Source organism: Trachypithecus francoisi, unplaced genomic scaffold, assembly GCF_009764315.1.
Source record: "Trachypithecus francoisi isolate TF-2019V2 unplaced genomic scaffold, Tfra_2.0 Lachesis_group9, whole genome shotgun sequence".
NCBI lineage: Eukaryota > Metazoa > Chordata > Mammalia > Primates > Cercopithecidae > Trachypithecus > Trachypithecus francoisi.
The window spans coordinates 44548118-44562276 of NW_022681474.1; the positions used below are offsets into that span (position 1 = coordinate 44548118).

At 42.1% G+C, this 14159-nt stretch overlaps 1 protein-coding gene across 4 annotated transcripts in view; it reads left to right on the forward strand.

The window, feature by feature from the left end:
• Positions 1-13959, forward strand: part of SH2D4B (SH2 domain containing 4B) — a 116354-nt gene extending 102395 nt beyond the window's left edge. For 3 of the 4 annotated variants that reach the window (XM_033209287.1, XM_033209289.1, XM_033209288.1), the window contains exons 7-8: positions 1322-1542; positions 11392-13953. In XM_033209287.1, coding sequence (XP_033065178.1) covers positions 1322-1542; positions 11392-11484 — 314 coding nt within the window. In that variant the 3' untranslated portion in view covers positions 11485-13953. Of the gene's footprint in view, positions 1-1321; positions 1543-11391 lie in introns of all 4 variants that reach the window. The other variant, XM_033209290.1, reaches the window with a different exon arrangement.
• The last annotated feature ends 200 nt before the right edge of the window (positions 13960-14159 follow it).

The following is a 14159-nucleotide window of genomic DNA, read 5'->3' on the forward strand; positions in this document are numbered from 1 at the left end:
GGAAATAGGTGACCCCTGATTGCACCAACTGTCTTTGAAGGGTAGATCATTTGGCAGTGTGGTTGCCTCTGTGTCCTCTGCCTTGGGCCCAAGGGAAGTCTCGAGTGTGCCCTGTGAGGCCAGAGATTGATGGGAGGGGAGCCTGACTGTGACTGGCTCGGGAGTGGCATTGGGTACTGGGGAGAAGTCACAGGTGTACAGAGCCTCTCAGGGTCGTGGAGATAGGCAGCTTGGCCACTCTATCCCCATGCCTATCACTGACAGTGTGGAAAGGGTAAGTCCATGGGTGAGCAAAGGGACAATGTGTTGCAATTCACCTCTCCTCCAGAATAACAGATGATAACAGGATTCAGCATCTCCACAGCTATTCTCCATGTATGAAATGAGTTTGAGTCCTTTATTCAACTTGAAAGTCATAACATACCTTTTAAGTATTTGGGTTATGATCATCTAAATGTCAAAGGACATTGGAGATGTTGAGGGCTTGGCTGAAAATTCCATAGCCAGGTTGGCAGAGGTCGGGGGTGGGCGTAACCCAGGTCTTCTGGCTTCCCCTCCTCTTCCCACCTACCTGCCTCTGGAACCTGCTCTACATCACCCCTCTTACATCACCCGATAACAGCAGCTCCCTCAGTGCATTTCAGGGGATTGCTACCAGCGTATCAACGACTCCAAGGCCAACTAGACTTCCAAACTGTGATGAAACCACATTGTGTAGGACTGCAAGTCCTTAGAAAGTTTTGATCTTTGAGCTGAAGTGAAGCTTGATTCTATACCCCTATTAAAAAACTTTTTGCCTGGTGTTCACAGGTATTTGGAAGAAGTCTTTTTACTTTTTAAGGGAAAACCCTGTTTTTAGGTGCTCATTTATGGTGCTAGAGAAATAAGTGAGTTAGTCATCAGCAGCCATTCTGGACTAGTCTTTAAAGCAGGCCTCTTAAGGCTTTTCACAAGCCTGTTGACTTATGTTTATAATCAATAATGCTATAATCACAGCTCACTACTAATTCGTTGCTTACCCAATTAATCCAAATCAGCATGGCTCAATGTGGAGGAAAGCACGCTTAATTCAGGTCCTAGTAGAAACTCTGCCCCCAGGCTCACGGCGGTGGTGCTGGGCCAAGATGCCCTCTCTTTGGAAGGAGGCATGTGCTTGGCCAGCCCTTGGGGCTGTTTCCTTCCTGGCACCCTGGACTGTGTGGATGGCATGTGCACCGAGCCCCAGGGTGAGGGGCAGGGAGGAGTGGAGGATCATGGGGAGGCAGTTGCAGAACCTGCTGTGTTTTTTTTTTGTTTTTTTGTTTTTCCTATTTTAAATCAGGAATAATTAGCCGAGAAGATGCAGAAGATCTCCTGGAGAACATGACTGAGGGAGCGTTCCTGGTCCGGGTCAGTGAGAAAATCTGGGGTTACACCCTCTCCTACCGCCTGCAGAAAGGGTTCAAGCACTTTCTTGTGGATGCCTCTGGAGATTTTTACAGCTTCCTGGGTGTGGACCCCAATCGCCATGCAACGCTCACGGATCTCATTGATTTCCATAAGGTATCCCCATAGGGATACTAATGCGGGCGGGTGGTGGGGGCGAAACTGGTGGAAACTCGAGCTGAAGAGAGAGCTAGAGCAAGAGAAGCAAGGCTGCTGGCTCTGGGCTGTGGGGCTGGAAGGTCTCAGAGATGTAGAGCAGTAGGGCAGAAGAGACCAGAGGTTGTTCCCGCCAGGCCCTAGGGCCCACTGTTCTGCTCTCTGCTGCACTCTCTGGGGCATGCGGGCACCTCTTACCCTGGTCCTCAGGCCTCTTCTCACCTTGGTTACCTGAGTGCTCCCTCCTATTAACACAAGGACTGGATGATCATCCCTTTCTCGAAGCCTGGGTCTCATCTCCAACTCATTCCCTAGAACGTCTCTCATGAAGACCTCCAAGCCAGGCCTTTAGCAGCTTCTGAGAGTTAGCAGAAGTGCAGTAGGCAACACTGTGATTAGAGAAGCTTTTCCAGTGGTGGAGTTACCGCGTCTCTTATTTGGACTCCAGCTTAACCACTTACTTAGTACATGTGTGACCTTTAGCCGGCACCTTAGGCTCACCAAGCATCAGTGTCCTAGCCAGTCAAATGGATGTAAATAATACTTTAGCTCAGACCCTGTGAACATTAAATGAAGTCAAGTACATAGCAGCACTTTGTGACTGTGAAGTGCTTATGGAAAGTGTTGTTTCTCAGCATTCTTTTTGTTATTTGTCCTCCCGCCGTGGACCCTATACTGGGAAGATGTTGTCTTCCAAGCAGTGTATATAGTAAGAAGCAACGTTTATGTTCGTGTGGCGGTTGGCATTATTAGTAACTGGGAGAAAGCCAGAGGTGGAATTCAGTGACCTGGAAGGGCAGGACGAAGGATTCCGAGGGGCAGAGTGGTGGTAGCTCAGGCGTCCGACATCTAACCAAGTTTTGCGGGTGTAGATAGTTTCACAGAATGACTTGACGGTCTCACTGGGGTTTTGCTATAATAGGGACTCTTAGGTTTGTATTGCTTTCTCTTCGTCTCTTCATGGAGGTCCCTAGAACTTCAGGGACAGCCCTGGACCTTATGAATAATACCCATGGAGAATCAACCATTCATAGATACTCGGGCACTGGGTGTGGAGTACTGCCTGGAAACTGGACTAACCAGGATCAAGGTCGATTTCTACGTGTTGGGAAGAGCCGTCTAACAAACAGAGGAAAGAGAAAGGGAGGGGATGTGAGGACATTGGCACGTTCTCTGTGTCAAGCACTGACCCTGTTGCTCTGCATCCATGCTCTTATTTAATCTTACCAATAGATCTGTGAGGGCGGCATCTTTTTATTTATTTATTGTATTTCTTATACTTTAAGTTTTAGGATACATGTGCAGAACATGCAGGTTTGTTACATAGGTATACATGTGCCATGTAGGTTTGCTGCACCCAATAACTCGTCATTTACATTAGGTATTTCTCCTAATGCTATCCCTACCCCTGCCCCCCACCCCACAACAGGCTCCGGTGTGTAAGGTTCCCCACCCTGTGTCCAAGTGTTCTCATTGTTCAGTTCCCACCTATGAGTGAGAACATGCGGTGTTTGGTTTTCTGTCCTTGTGATAGTTTGTTGAGAATGATGATTTCCAGCTTTATCCATATCCCTGCAAAGTAAATGAACTCATCCTTTTTTATGGTTGCATAGTATTCCATGGTGTATATGTGCCACATTTTCTTAATATAGTCTATCATTGATGTACATTTGGGTTGGTTCCAAGTCTTTGCTATTGTTGAATAGTGCTGCAATAAACATACATGTGCATGTGTCTTTATAGTAGCATGATTTATAGTTCTTTGGGTATATACCCAGTAATAGGATTGCTGGGTCAAATGGTATTTCTAGTTCTAGATCCCTGAGGAACTGCCACACTGTCTTCCACAATGGTTGAACTAGTTTACACTACCACCAATGGTGTAGAAGTGTTCCTATTTCTCCACATCCCCTCCAGCATCTGTTGTTTCCTGACTTTTTAGTGATCACCATTCTAACTGGTGTGAGATGGTATCTCATTGTGGTTTTGATTTGCATTTCTCTGATGACCAGTGATGATGAGCATTTTTTTCATGTGTCTGCTGGCCGAATAAATGTCTTCTTTTGAGAAGTGTCTGTTCATATCCTTTGCCCGCTTTTTGATGGGGTTGTTGTTTTCTTGTAAATTTGTTTAAGTTCTTTGTGGATTCTGGATATTAGCCATTTGTCAGATGGGTAGATTGCAAAATTTTTCTCCCATTTTGTAGGCTGTCTGTTAACTCTGATGGTAGCTTTTTTTTGCTATGCAGACGCTCTTTAGTTTAATTAGTTCCATTTGTCTATTTCGGCTTTTGTTGCCATTGCTTTTGGTGTTTTAGTTATGAAGTCCTTGCCCATGCCTATGTCCTGAATGGTTTTGCCTAGCTTTTCTTCTAGAGTTTTTATGGTTTTAGGTCTAATGTTTAAGTCTTTAATCCATCTTGAATTAATTTTTATGTAAGGTGTAAGGAAGGAATCCAGTTTTAGCTTTCTACATATGGCTAGCCAGTTTTCCCAGCACCATTTATTAAATAGGGAATCCTTTCCCCATTTCTTGTTTTTGTCAGGTTTGTCAAAGATCAGATAGTTGTAGATGTGTTGTGTTATTTCTGAGGACTTTGTTCTGTTCCGTTGGTCTATATCTCTGTTTTGGTACTAGTACCATGCTGTTTTGGTTACTGTAGCTTTGTAGTATAGTTTGAAGTCAGGTAGCGTGATGCTTCCAGCTTTGTTCTTTTGCTTAGGATTGTCTTGGCAATGCAGGCTCTTTTTTGGTTCCATATGAACTTTAAAGTAGTTTTTTCCAATTCTGTGAAGAAAGTCATTGGTAGCTTGATGGGGATGGCATTGAATCTATAAATTACCTTGGGCAGTCTGGCCATTTTCATGATATTGATTTTTCCTATCCATAAGCATGGAATGTTCTTCCATATGTGTCCTCTTTTATTTCGTTGAGCAGTGGTTTGTAGTCTCCTTGAAGAGGTCCTTCACATCCCTTGTAATTTGGATTCCTAGGTATTTTACTCTATTTGAAGCAATTGTGAATGAGAGTTCACTCATGATTTGGCTCTCTGTTTTGTCTGTTGTTGGTGTGTAGGAATGCTTGTGATTTTTGCACATTGATTTTGTATCCTGAGACTTTACTGAAGTTGCTTATCAACTTAAGGAGGTTTTGAGCTGAGACGATGGGGTTTTTTTCTAAATATACAATCATGTCATCTGCAAACAGGGACAATTTGACTTCCTCTTTTCCTAATTGAATACCCTTTATTTCTTTCTCTTGCCTGATTGCCCTGGCCAGAACTTCCAACACTGTTGAATAGGAGTGGTGAGAGAGGGCATCCCTGTCTTGTGCCAGTTTTCAAAGGGAATGCTTCCAGTTTTTGCCCATTCAGTATGATACTGGCTGTGGATTTGTCATAAATAGCTCTTATTATTTTGAGATATGTTTTATCAGTACCTAGTTTATTGAGAGTTTTCAGCATGAAGGGCTGCTGAATTTTGTCGAAGGCCTTTTCTGCATCTATTGAGATAATCATGTGGTTTTTGTCATTGGTTCTGTTTATGTGATGGATTACATCTATTGATTTACATATGTTGAACAAGCCTTGCATCCCAGGGATGAAGCCGACTTGATCATGGTGAATAAGCTTTTTGATGTGCTGCTGGATTCGGTTTGCCAGTATTTTATTGAGGATTTTTGCATCGATGTTCATCAGAAATATTAGTCTAAAATTCTCTTTTTTTGTTGTGTCTGTGCCAGGCTTTGGTATCAGGATGACGTTGGCCTCATAAAATGAGTTAGGGAGGATTCCCTCTTTTTTTGTTGATTGGAATAGTTTCAGAAGGAATGGTACCAGCTCCTCCTCTTTGTACCTCTGGTACAATTCGGCTGTTCATCCGTCTGGTCCTGAACTTTTTTTGGTTGGTAGGCTATTAATTATTGCCTCAACTTCAGAACCTGTTACTAGTCTATTCAGAGATTCAACTACTTCCTGGTTTAGTCTTGGGAGGGTGTATGTGTCCAGGAGTTTATCCATTTCTTCTAGGTTTTCTAGTTCATTTGCATAGAGGTGTTTATAGTATTCTCTAATGGTTGTTTGTGTTTCTGTGGGATCAGTGGTGATACCCCCTTTATCATTTTTTATTGCATCTATTTGATTCTTTTCTCTTTTCTTCTTTATTAGTCCTGCTAGTGGTCTATCGATTTTGTTGATCTTTTCAAAAAGCCAGCTCCTGGATTCATTGATTTTTTGAAGGGATTTTTGTGTCTCTATCTCCTTCAGTTCTGCTCTGATCTTAGTTATTTCTTGCCTTCTGCCAGCTTTAGAATTTGTTTGCTCTTGCTTCTCTAGTTCTTTTAGTTGTGATGTTAGGGTGTTGGTTTTAGATCTTTTCTGCTTTCTCTTGTGGGCATTTAGTGCTATAAATTTCCCTCTACACACTGCTTTAAATGTGTCCCAGAGATTCTGGTATGTTGTGTCTTTGTTCTCATTGGTTTCAGAGAACATCTTTATTTCTTCCTTCATTTCATTATTTACCCAGTAGTCATTCAGGAGCAGGTTGTTCAGTTTCCATGTAGTTGTGCAGTTTTGAGTGAGTTTCTTAGTCTTGAGTTCTAATTTGATTGCACTGTGGTCTGAGAGACAGTTTGTTGTGATTTCTGTTCTTTTATGTTTGCTGAGGAGTGCTTTACTTCCAACTATGTGATCAATTTTGGAATAAGTGCGACGTGCTGCTGAGAAGAATGTATATTCTGTTGATTTGGGGTGGAGAGTTCTGTAGATGTCTGTTAGGTCTGCTTGGTGCAGAGCTGAGTTCAAGTCCTGGATATCCTTGTTAACCTTCTGTCTTGTTGATCTGTCTAATGTTACAGTGGGGTGTTAAAGTCTCCCATTATTATTGTGTGGGAGCCTAAGTTCTTTGTAGATCTCTAAGGACTTGCCTTATCAATCTGCATGCTCCCATATTGGGTGCATATATATTTAGGATAGTTAGCTCTTCTTGTTGAATTGATCCCTTTACTATTATGTAATGGCCTTCTTCGTCTCTTTTGATCTTTGTTGGTTTAAAGTCTGTCTTATCAGAGACTAGGATTGCAACCCCTGCTTTTTTTTTTTTGCTTTCCATTTGCTTGGTAGATCTTCCTCCATCCCTTTATTTTGAGCCTATGTGCGTCTCTGCACATGAGATGGGTCTCCTGAATACAGCACGTGGATGGGTCTTGACTCTTTATCCAATTTGCCAGTCTGTGTCTTTTAATTGGGGCATTTAGCCCATTTACATTTAAGATTAATACTGTTATGTTTGAATTTGATCCTGTCATTATGATGTTTGCTGGTTATTTTGCTCGTTAGTTGATGAGTTTCTTCCTAGCATTGATGGTCTTTACAATTTGGCATGTTTTTGCAGTGACTGGTACCGGTTGTTCCTTTCCATGTTTAGTGCTTCCTTCAGGAGCTCTTGTAGGGCAGGCCTGGTGGTGACAAAATCTCTCAGCATTTGCTTGTCTGTAAAGGAGTTTATTTCTCCTTCACTTATGAAGCTTAGTTTGTCTGGATATGAGATTCTGGGTTGAAAATTCTTTTCTTTAAGAATGTTGAATATTGGTCCTCACTCTCTCCTGGCTTGTAGAGTTTCTGCTGAGAGATCCGCTATTAGTCTGATGGGCTTCCCTTTGTGGGTAATCTGACCTTTCTCTCTGGCTGCCCTTAAGATTTTTTCCTTCATTTCAGCCTTGGTGAATCTGACAATTATGTGTCTTGGGGTTGCTCTTCATGAGGAGTGTCTTTGTGGCATCCTTTGTATTTCCTGAATTTGAATGTTGGCCTGCCTTGCTAGGTTGGGGAAGTTCTCCTGGGTAATATCCTGCAGAGTGTTTTCCAACTTGGTTCCATTCTCCCCGTCACTTTCAGGTACACCAATCAAACGTAGATTTGGTCTTCTCATATAGTCCCATATTTCTTGGAGGCTCTGTTTCTTTTTACTCTTTTTTTCTCTAAACTTCTCTTCTCACTTTATTTCATTAATTTGATCTTCAATCACTGATACACTTTCTTCCACTTGATCAAACTGGCTATTGAAAGCTTGCACATGTGTCACATTGTTCTCCTGCCATGGGTCTCAGCTCCATCAGGTCATTTAAGGTTTTCTCTACACTATTTATTCTACTTAGCCATTCATCTAATCTTGTTTCAAGGTTTTTTGCTTCCTTGCTATGGGTTCAAACATCCTCCTTTAGCTTGGAGAAGTTTGTTATTACCGACCTTCTGAAGCCTACTTCTGTCAGATCGTCAAAATCATTGTCTGTCCAGCTTTGTTCTGTTGCTGGTAAGGGGCTGCAATCCTTTGGAGGAGAAGAAGTGCTCTGATTTTTAGAATTTTCAGCTTTTCTGCTCTGGTTTCTCCCCATCTTTGTGGTTTTATCTACCTTTGGTCTTTGATATTGGTGACCTACAGATGGGGTTTTGGTGTGGATGTCCTTTTTGTTGATGTTGATGCTATTCCTTTCTGTTTGTTAGTTTTTCTTCTGACAGTCGGGTCCCTCAGTTGCAGGTCTGTTGGAGTTTGCTGGAGGTCCACTCCAGATCCTGTTTACCTAAATATCACCAGCGGAGGCTGCAGCACAGCAAATATTGCAGAACAGCAAATATTGCAGAACAGTAAATATTGCTGTATGATCCTTCCTCTGGAAGCTTCATCCCAGAAGGGCACCCGCCTGTATGAGGTGTCAGTCGGCCCCTACTGGGAGGTGTCTTCCAGTTAGGCAACACGCGGGTCAGGGACCCACTTGAGGAAGCAGTCTGTCCATTCTCAGAGCTCAAACACCATGCTGGGAGAACCACTGCTCTCTTCAGAGCTGTCAGACAGGGACGTTTAAGTCTGCAGAAGTTTCTGCTGCCTTTTGTTCAGCTATGCCCTGCCCGCAGAGGTGGACTCTACAGAGGCAGCAGGCCTTGCTGAGCTGCAGGGGGCTCTGCCCAGCTCCAGCTTTTCCATCGCTTTGTTTACCTACTCAAGCCTCAGCAGTGGCAGATGCCTGAGGGAGGCATCTTAGCCCCATTCCACAGATTAGGAAACCAGGGCTAAGTTTTCATGGTTAGGACCAGGAGTTGAGCCTCAGACTGTTTGCCTCAAAAGAATGTACTTTTTCCACTAAACCACATTGTGTGCTTTTCCTGTATAATAGGAGCTGCTTTAGCAATGATGAGCTCCTTGTCCCTGGAAGTGTTTCAAGCAAAGGATAACTGCCCCTCACTCAGGACAGGTTCCAGAGAAAGGCTAAACCAGAGATGTCTGAAGATCTTTTTTTTTTTTTTTGAGGCAGAGTCTCGCTCTATCGCCCAGGCTGGAGTGCAGTGGCCAGATCTCGGCTCACTGCAAGCTCCGCCTCCCGGGTTTTATGCCATTCTCCTGCCTCAGCCTCCCGAGTAGCTGGGACTACAGGCGCCCGCCACCTCGCCCGGCTAGTTTTTTGTATTTTTTAGTAGAGACGGGGTTTCACTGTGTTAGCCAGGATGGTCTCGATCTCCTGACCTTGTGATCCGCCCGTCTCGGCCTCCCAAAGTGCTGGGATTACAGGCTTGAGCCACCGCGCCCGGCCTCTGAAGATCTTTATTCTCTTCCAAATCAAAACCTTTGAGACTCGCAATTTCATTTCTAACAGTAAGGAGAAATATCATTTATGCCAATGTGGAGATCTGGTGGCCAACGTCTACAAATTAAAATTTCAATTATACAATTAATTCATGATTACATTCTAAGAAAAATCAAGCACAATACAAAGTGAAATCCTCATTCATTTCAAATCTCTATCTCTGTCCTCCACTTTATCAGTTTGCCATGTATCTTATCTAAATATCTCCTGAGCAGTCACATAAAAACTTATGTACATAAGGAAATATATAGTTTTGTTATTTTTCACATAAGTTGTGTAGTCTTTTTTGAGACAAGGTCTTACTCTGTTGCTTAGGCTGGAGTGCAGTGGTGTGATCATAGCTCACTGTAACCCCAATATCCTGGGCTCAAGTGATCCTCCCACCTCAGCTTCCCTAGTAGCTGGGACTACAGGCATGCACCACCACACCCAGCCCGAGTTGCATATTTCCTTACATATAAATGAGTGACTTGATTTTTTAACATGCTTACTAAATAATTGAATGCAGTTTTAAAAAGCATGGTCCCTAAAATGAGGCTGCTGAGTTTTAAATTCTAACTTATGTGTTTGACTTTGGACTACTATTTAGCTTTTGCACCTTAGTTTCCATCTTAGTAAAGTGGGTTTAATAGTAGCACTCAACTCTTCAGGTCACTGTAAGGTTTTAATGAAACATCACCGTGTGAAGTGCTGAAACAATATATCTGACACTTGTAATTTCAGGACATGCTGACTGTCATTCAGATATTTCTATGAGCTCTTCCTATGTTAATCCGTATACCAAACCTTGTAAATGCTGTGTGGTATTCCATGGTATGGATGCATATTACAGTTTAATTACCCATTCTCCTTTTGATGGCCACTCTTATCTGGCTTCCGATTTTTTATGATCTTGAACAGTGCCGCAGAGACTTCCCTGTGTGTGTCACTATGGATACATGTGCAGTATTTCTCTGGGATGGGTCCTGGAACTGGAATTGCTGGAGAGAAGAGTATGCACATTTTAAGTAGGAAAGATCTGCCAGATTGCCCTCCAAAAGTGTGGCGCCAGTTCAGTCTCCTGCCAAAACTATGTGATGCTGTTTCCCTGCACTGCTGCCAACACTGGGGCCTATCAATCATTTCATTTTTCTCCATCAGATGGGCAGACACTGAATCTACTGTGGTTTAGTTTGCATTTGTCTGATTACCACTGATGCTGAGGATCTTTTCACACGTTTCATGGCCACTTGGATTTCTTCTGTGAGTCGTCCTTTCATATCCTTTGTCCATTTTTCTATTAGGATGTCTCTTTCTTTTTGATGTGACATTTCTCTCAGCTGCTGAATTGCTCTTTAGTTATGAGCATTCTGCTATTCAGTTTTTCTGAAATTTTTTCCTTTTAATTTAAATGGTCATGCTTTTGGTTTCCAGGTTCTTTAATTGGTTCTTTTTTTTTTTTTTTAATAATGCCCATTCTCGTTTCATGGATGACTTATTTCTTATTCCGCCGAGGAGAGATTAATGTACATCTCTTAAAGCCTCTTCTGTTTGCTTTATAGACTTGATATTTTCCTGGAAATCATTTCTGTTGTTGAGTTCAGCATCTTTCTTTTATGGTTATAATTTTGCTTAAATGCCTATAAATTTTAGGCTATGAAGCGATATTCCAACTTTGAATTTTCTGTCTATCATGAGTGAATATAGTTTTGTTTCCTCAAATCCAGTGTCTTCATGCTGTAGGGGTTGGAGCTGACTGTGAGTGGCTCATCTTTTGGGCATGGGACTGTCTGAACTTTTTGGGTCTCTTGGGGCTTCCAAGGAACTGTGTGCATTTCCTCATTCCCCGACGTGCTTGAGGCAAACACCTACTGGAGTCCCTCGACCCTTCCTCAACTTGCTGTAACTGGTGTCCCACATTGACTTCTCTGACAAGCCCCTCCTGCATGTCTTTTGTTTTTCAAGGATTCTTCAATATGTTTCACTTTGTCAATGGCATTCCTTTTTATTTTCCAGTACTTTTTATGAATTCATTTCTTTTCAAAGGCAGATTTTTTAAATGTCATTTCTAGCAATCTGAATGAGGGGAGACAGATGCATATTCTTAGTTTCTCTGTCTTGAACCACTCTCTCTCTCCGATAGATGTGTATTTCCCTGTCTGATGATAAATGGATTTTCCTTTTTTTCTCTTTTAGGAGGAAATTATCACTGTTTCAGGAGGAGAGTTACTTCAGGAACCCTGCGGACAGAGGGACAGCCCACCAGACTACCATCCATTGTTTGAATAATATTTTTTCCTTATCAATTGGATTCCTTTGGGCATCCTGTTTTGAACTGAGCTTAAGAACTTCTCAACTCAAATTCTATGGCCTTCTGGAAGATCCACCACTATCCAGAGGAAAAAGTAGATTAATATGTCTCAAGGGATATGACATCTATGGCATAGGGCTACTGGTCTCATCCCAGTGATCAGGACAGAAATTGCTAATAGCTCATGCAACTTTTTCATGAAGAGCTTAGCTATATGACCTTAGAAGACAAAGCCTGCTTGTCATGGCTTCCAGAAACTGAGCTTTTACAGTGCGTGGACCATGTTTTAATAATCCAAAATAATTCCAGTGCCGAACCCTAAATTTAACATATGGTAGACATTCAGTAAATGTTTGTTAATGAATGCACATCTTCTAAAAGTTTTCCAACACAAATTGGCAGTGGTTTCTCGTAAATTATTTCCTACTTGCCACTCTATAAAATCATGGCAATAATGGAAGATTATGAAGGATTTCTATGGAGGACATAAATGCTGCATCTTTCATAATCTCCATTATTACCCTTATTGATGTTATCATTGGAATTATCTAAGGCGAGCCCCAGTTTCCAGGGCAGCTGATTGACACTGTCCTGCCTGCCTTATTTAACCTCTTCTTTTGTCACTCTCCTCTATCTTTGAATCATATCTTGGCCCTGCTTTTGCAATGGTTTTATGTAATCCTACAGATGTCTTCAAGACCTGGGGTGAGTTATAAATGCACGAATGATTTTGAGAAATCTGGTGTGGCTCTGCTCTCTGGGATGTGGTCCTCTTTATGCAGGTAACTCCAATGATTAGCTCTGTCCTCATTGTCCTTTTAATTCCCTTGTCAACTTAATCTCAGTATGTTCCTTATATTAACAAGAAGACTCACCCAATAACTCCTCAATAACTCTCAGTGATGGTGTCTATTGGTGCATACTTGTGTTCCACAGTTATGGCCATATACACAGAGGTAGTATATGATGAAGAGAAGATTACAGTCTTTACAGTCAAGAAAACTTGGGTTCAGATCCTCACCCTGGAACTTATTAGCATTATAATGCTTGCAGCATTGTGTTTGGTGAGAGGGAAATAATGAAGGGACTCTAGGGATGCTAGGGAACAATTTACTTTACTTGGTGGCTGTATCAAACATCTCCTATGCCCCTCTTCTTCTCTTGCCTCCCCTGTTCCTTAGATTCTTGGTCACTTCTCTACCACAAGCCACCAGCACTGTAACCAGTTTTGCATGGGTTCTGCTCTTCCTCCCTATGTTGATCAGTGTCATGTGAGCATAAGCCAGTGGTAGCTTACCACATGTCCCGTCTCCCGTTGCTGCAGAGGCATAAGACAGAAGAGATAGGAAGTGAATGCCCCATGTGGTGAATCTGGGATGAATGGGAGTCACAGGCTGGTAGATCGCTTTTTCCCCCTTCTTCCTCCTATAGTAACTATTCTGAGAGGCATCTGTTTGAATGGTCTTTTAGAAGATAGTCCTGCAAGATTGGGCAACCAGTCACGATGAAACCATGTGGTGGCTGGATCAGTATGACACCCCCCTGCTCCTGTTTGTTCCTTCTTCTCTGCCTTGCCCTGCTGTCTCCTGTTGCTCTGGGATTGCACTTCTGAATGAAGTAGCAGCTTGTAAGCTTTTGCCACAGGCTCTGCCTTTTGGGGAATCCAGGATAAGAACCCATCATAGAGAAGTGTTCAATAATACCAATTTTGCAACTCAGCTCTGTGGCTTTCCCAGGTCTGCCTGTCTCACTGCATGCATAAAGTGAAATGATGGAAGGAACCTCCTTTCTGAACTCTTAACATGCCTTAATTGATTATCGTTAAAATTATCATTAAAATTGCCTTATTTCTATGGACTCAGACCAATGATGTTTTAGTTTTGGCTCTCTGATTTACCAGCTATGTGACTTTGTCCAAGTCATTTAACTTCAGTAAACCTCAGTATGACTGAAAAGGGAATTTTCTGTATGGCTGTCACTAAGTTTTTTTGCAGGTCAGTTAAATGATAAACATGAAAGCTCTGTCCAAATGAAAAAGGTATTTCTAACAACAACCACCACAACAACAACAATTTAGTGCTTAGCCATGATGTGTCGGGGGATATGATGTGATGATTTTCAAGGTGTTGGAAGAAACTTTTGTTCCAAGAACGAACAGCAGCTTTGAAAGCAGACCAAGATGGGTTAAGGCCCTGAATCCCTGGGCTGTTGTTCCTGTCACCCCTAATTAATATGTGAGAGACAACAGCTGGGTTTTCCATCCCTAACACATTTATTTCATTTTATTTGGGGCCTGCAATTTCTGCATGTCTCATATATTTTAGGTTTTACCTTTTTACCTGGCTTTAAAATAAATCCCTTGTAAGTTGTCCTGCAAATGAAATTACTGTCTGGAAAACTGCAATTTCATCTTGAGAGTTTTATTATGCTAATAAATGTCAAGATTCTCAAATAAAGGAATTGCCTTTTTTTTTCCCCCTGAGCCCTACAAATATAATAAAAAACAGTTGGTCAGCTCCAAGACTCAGCAAAGGAAAAATTTACAATCTATAACTAGAAAGAGAAGTTGTAAAAAAAACACTATGGGACTTAATGGAAAATAAATTTCAAGGAATGAAAGGGTAACTTGGGGTACAGATTTGGGGAGATCCTT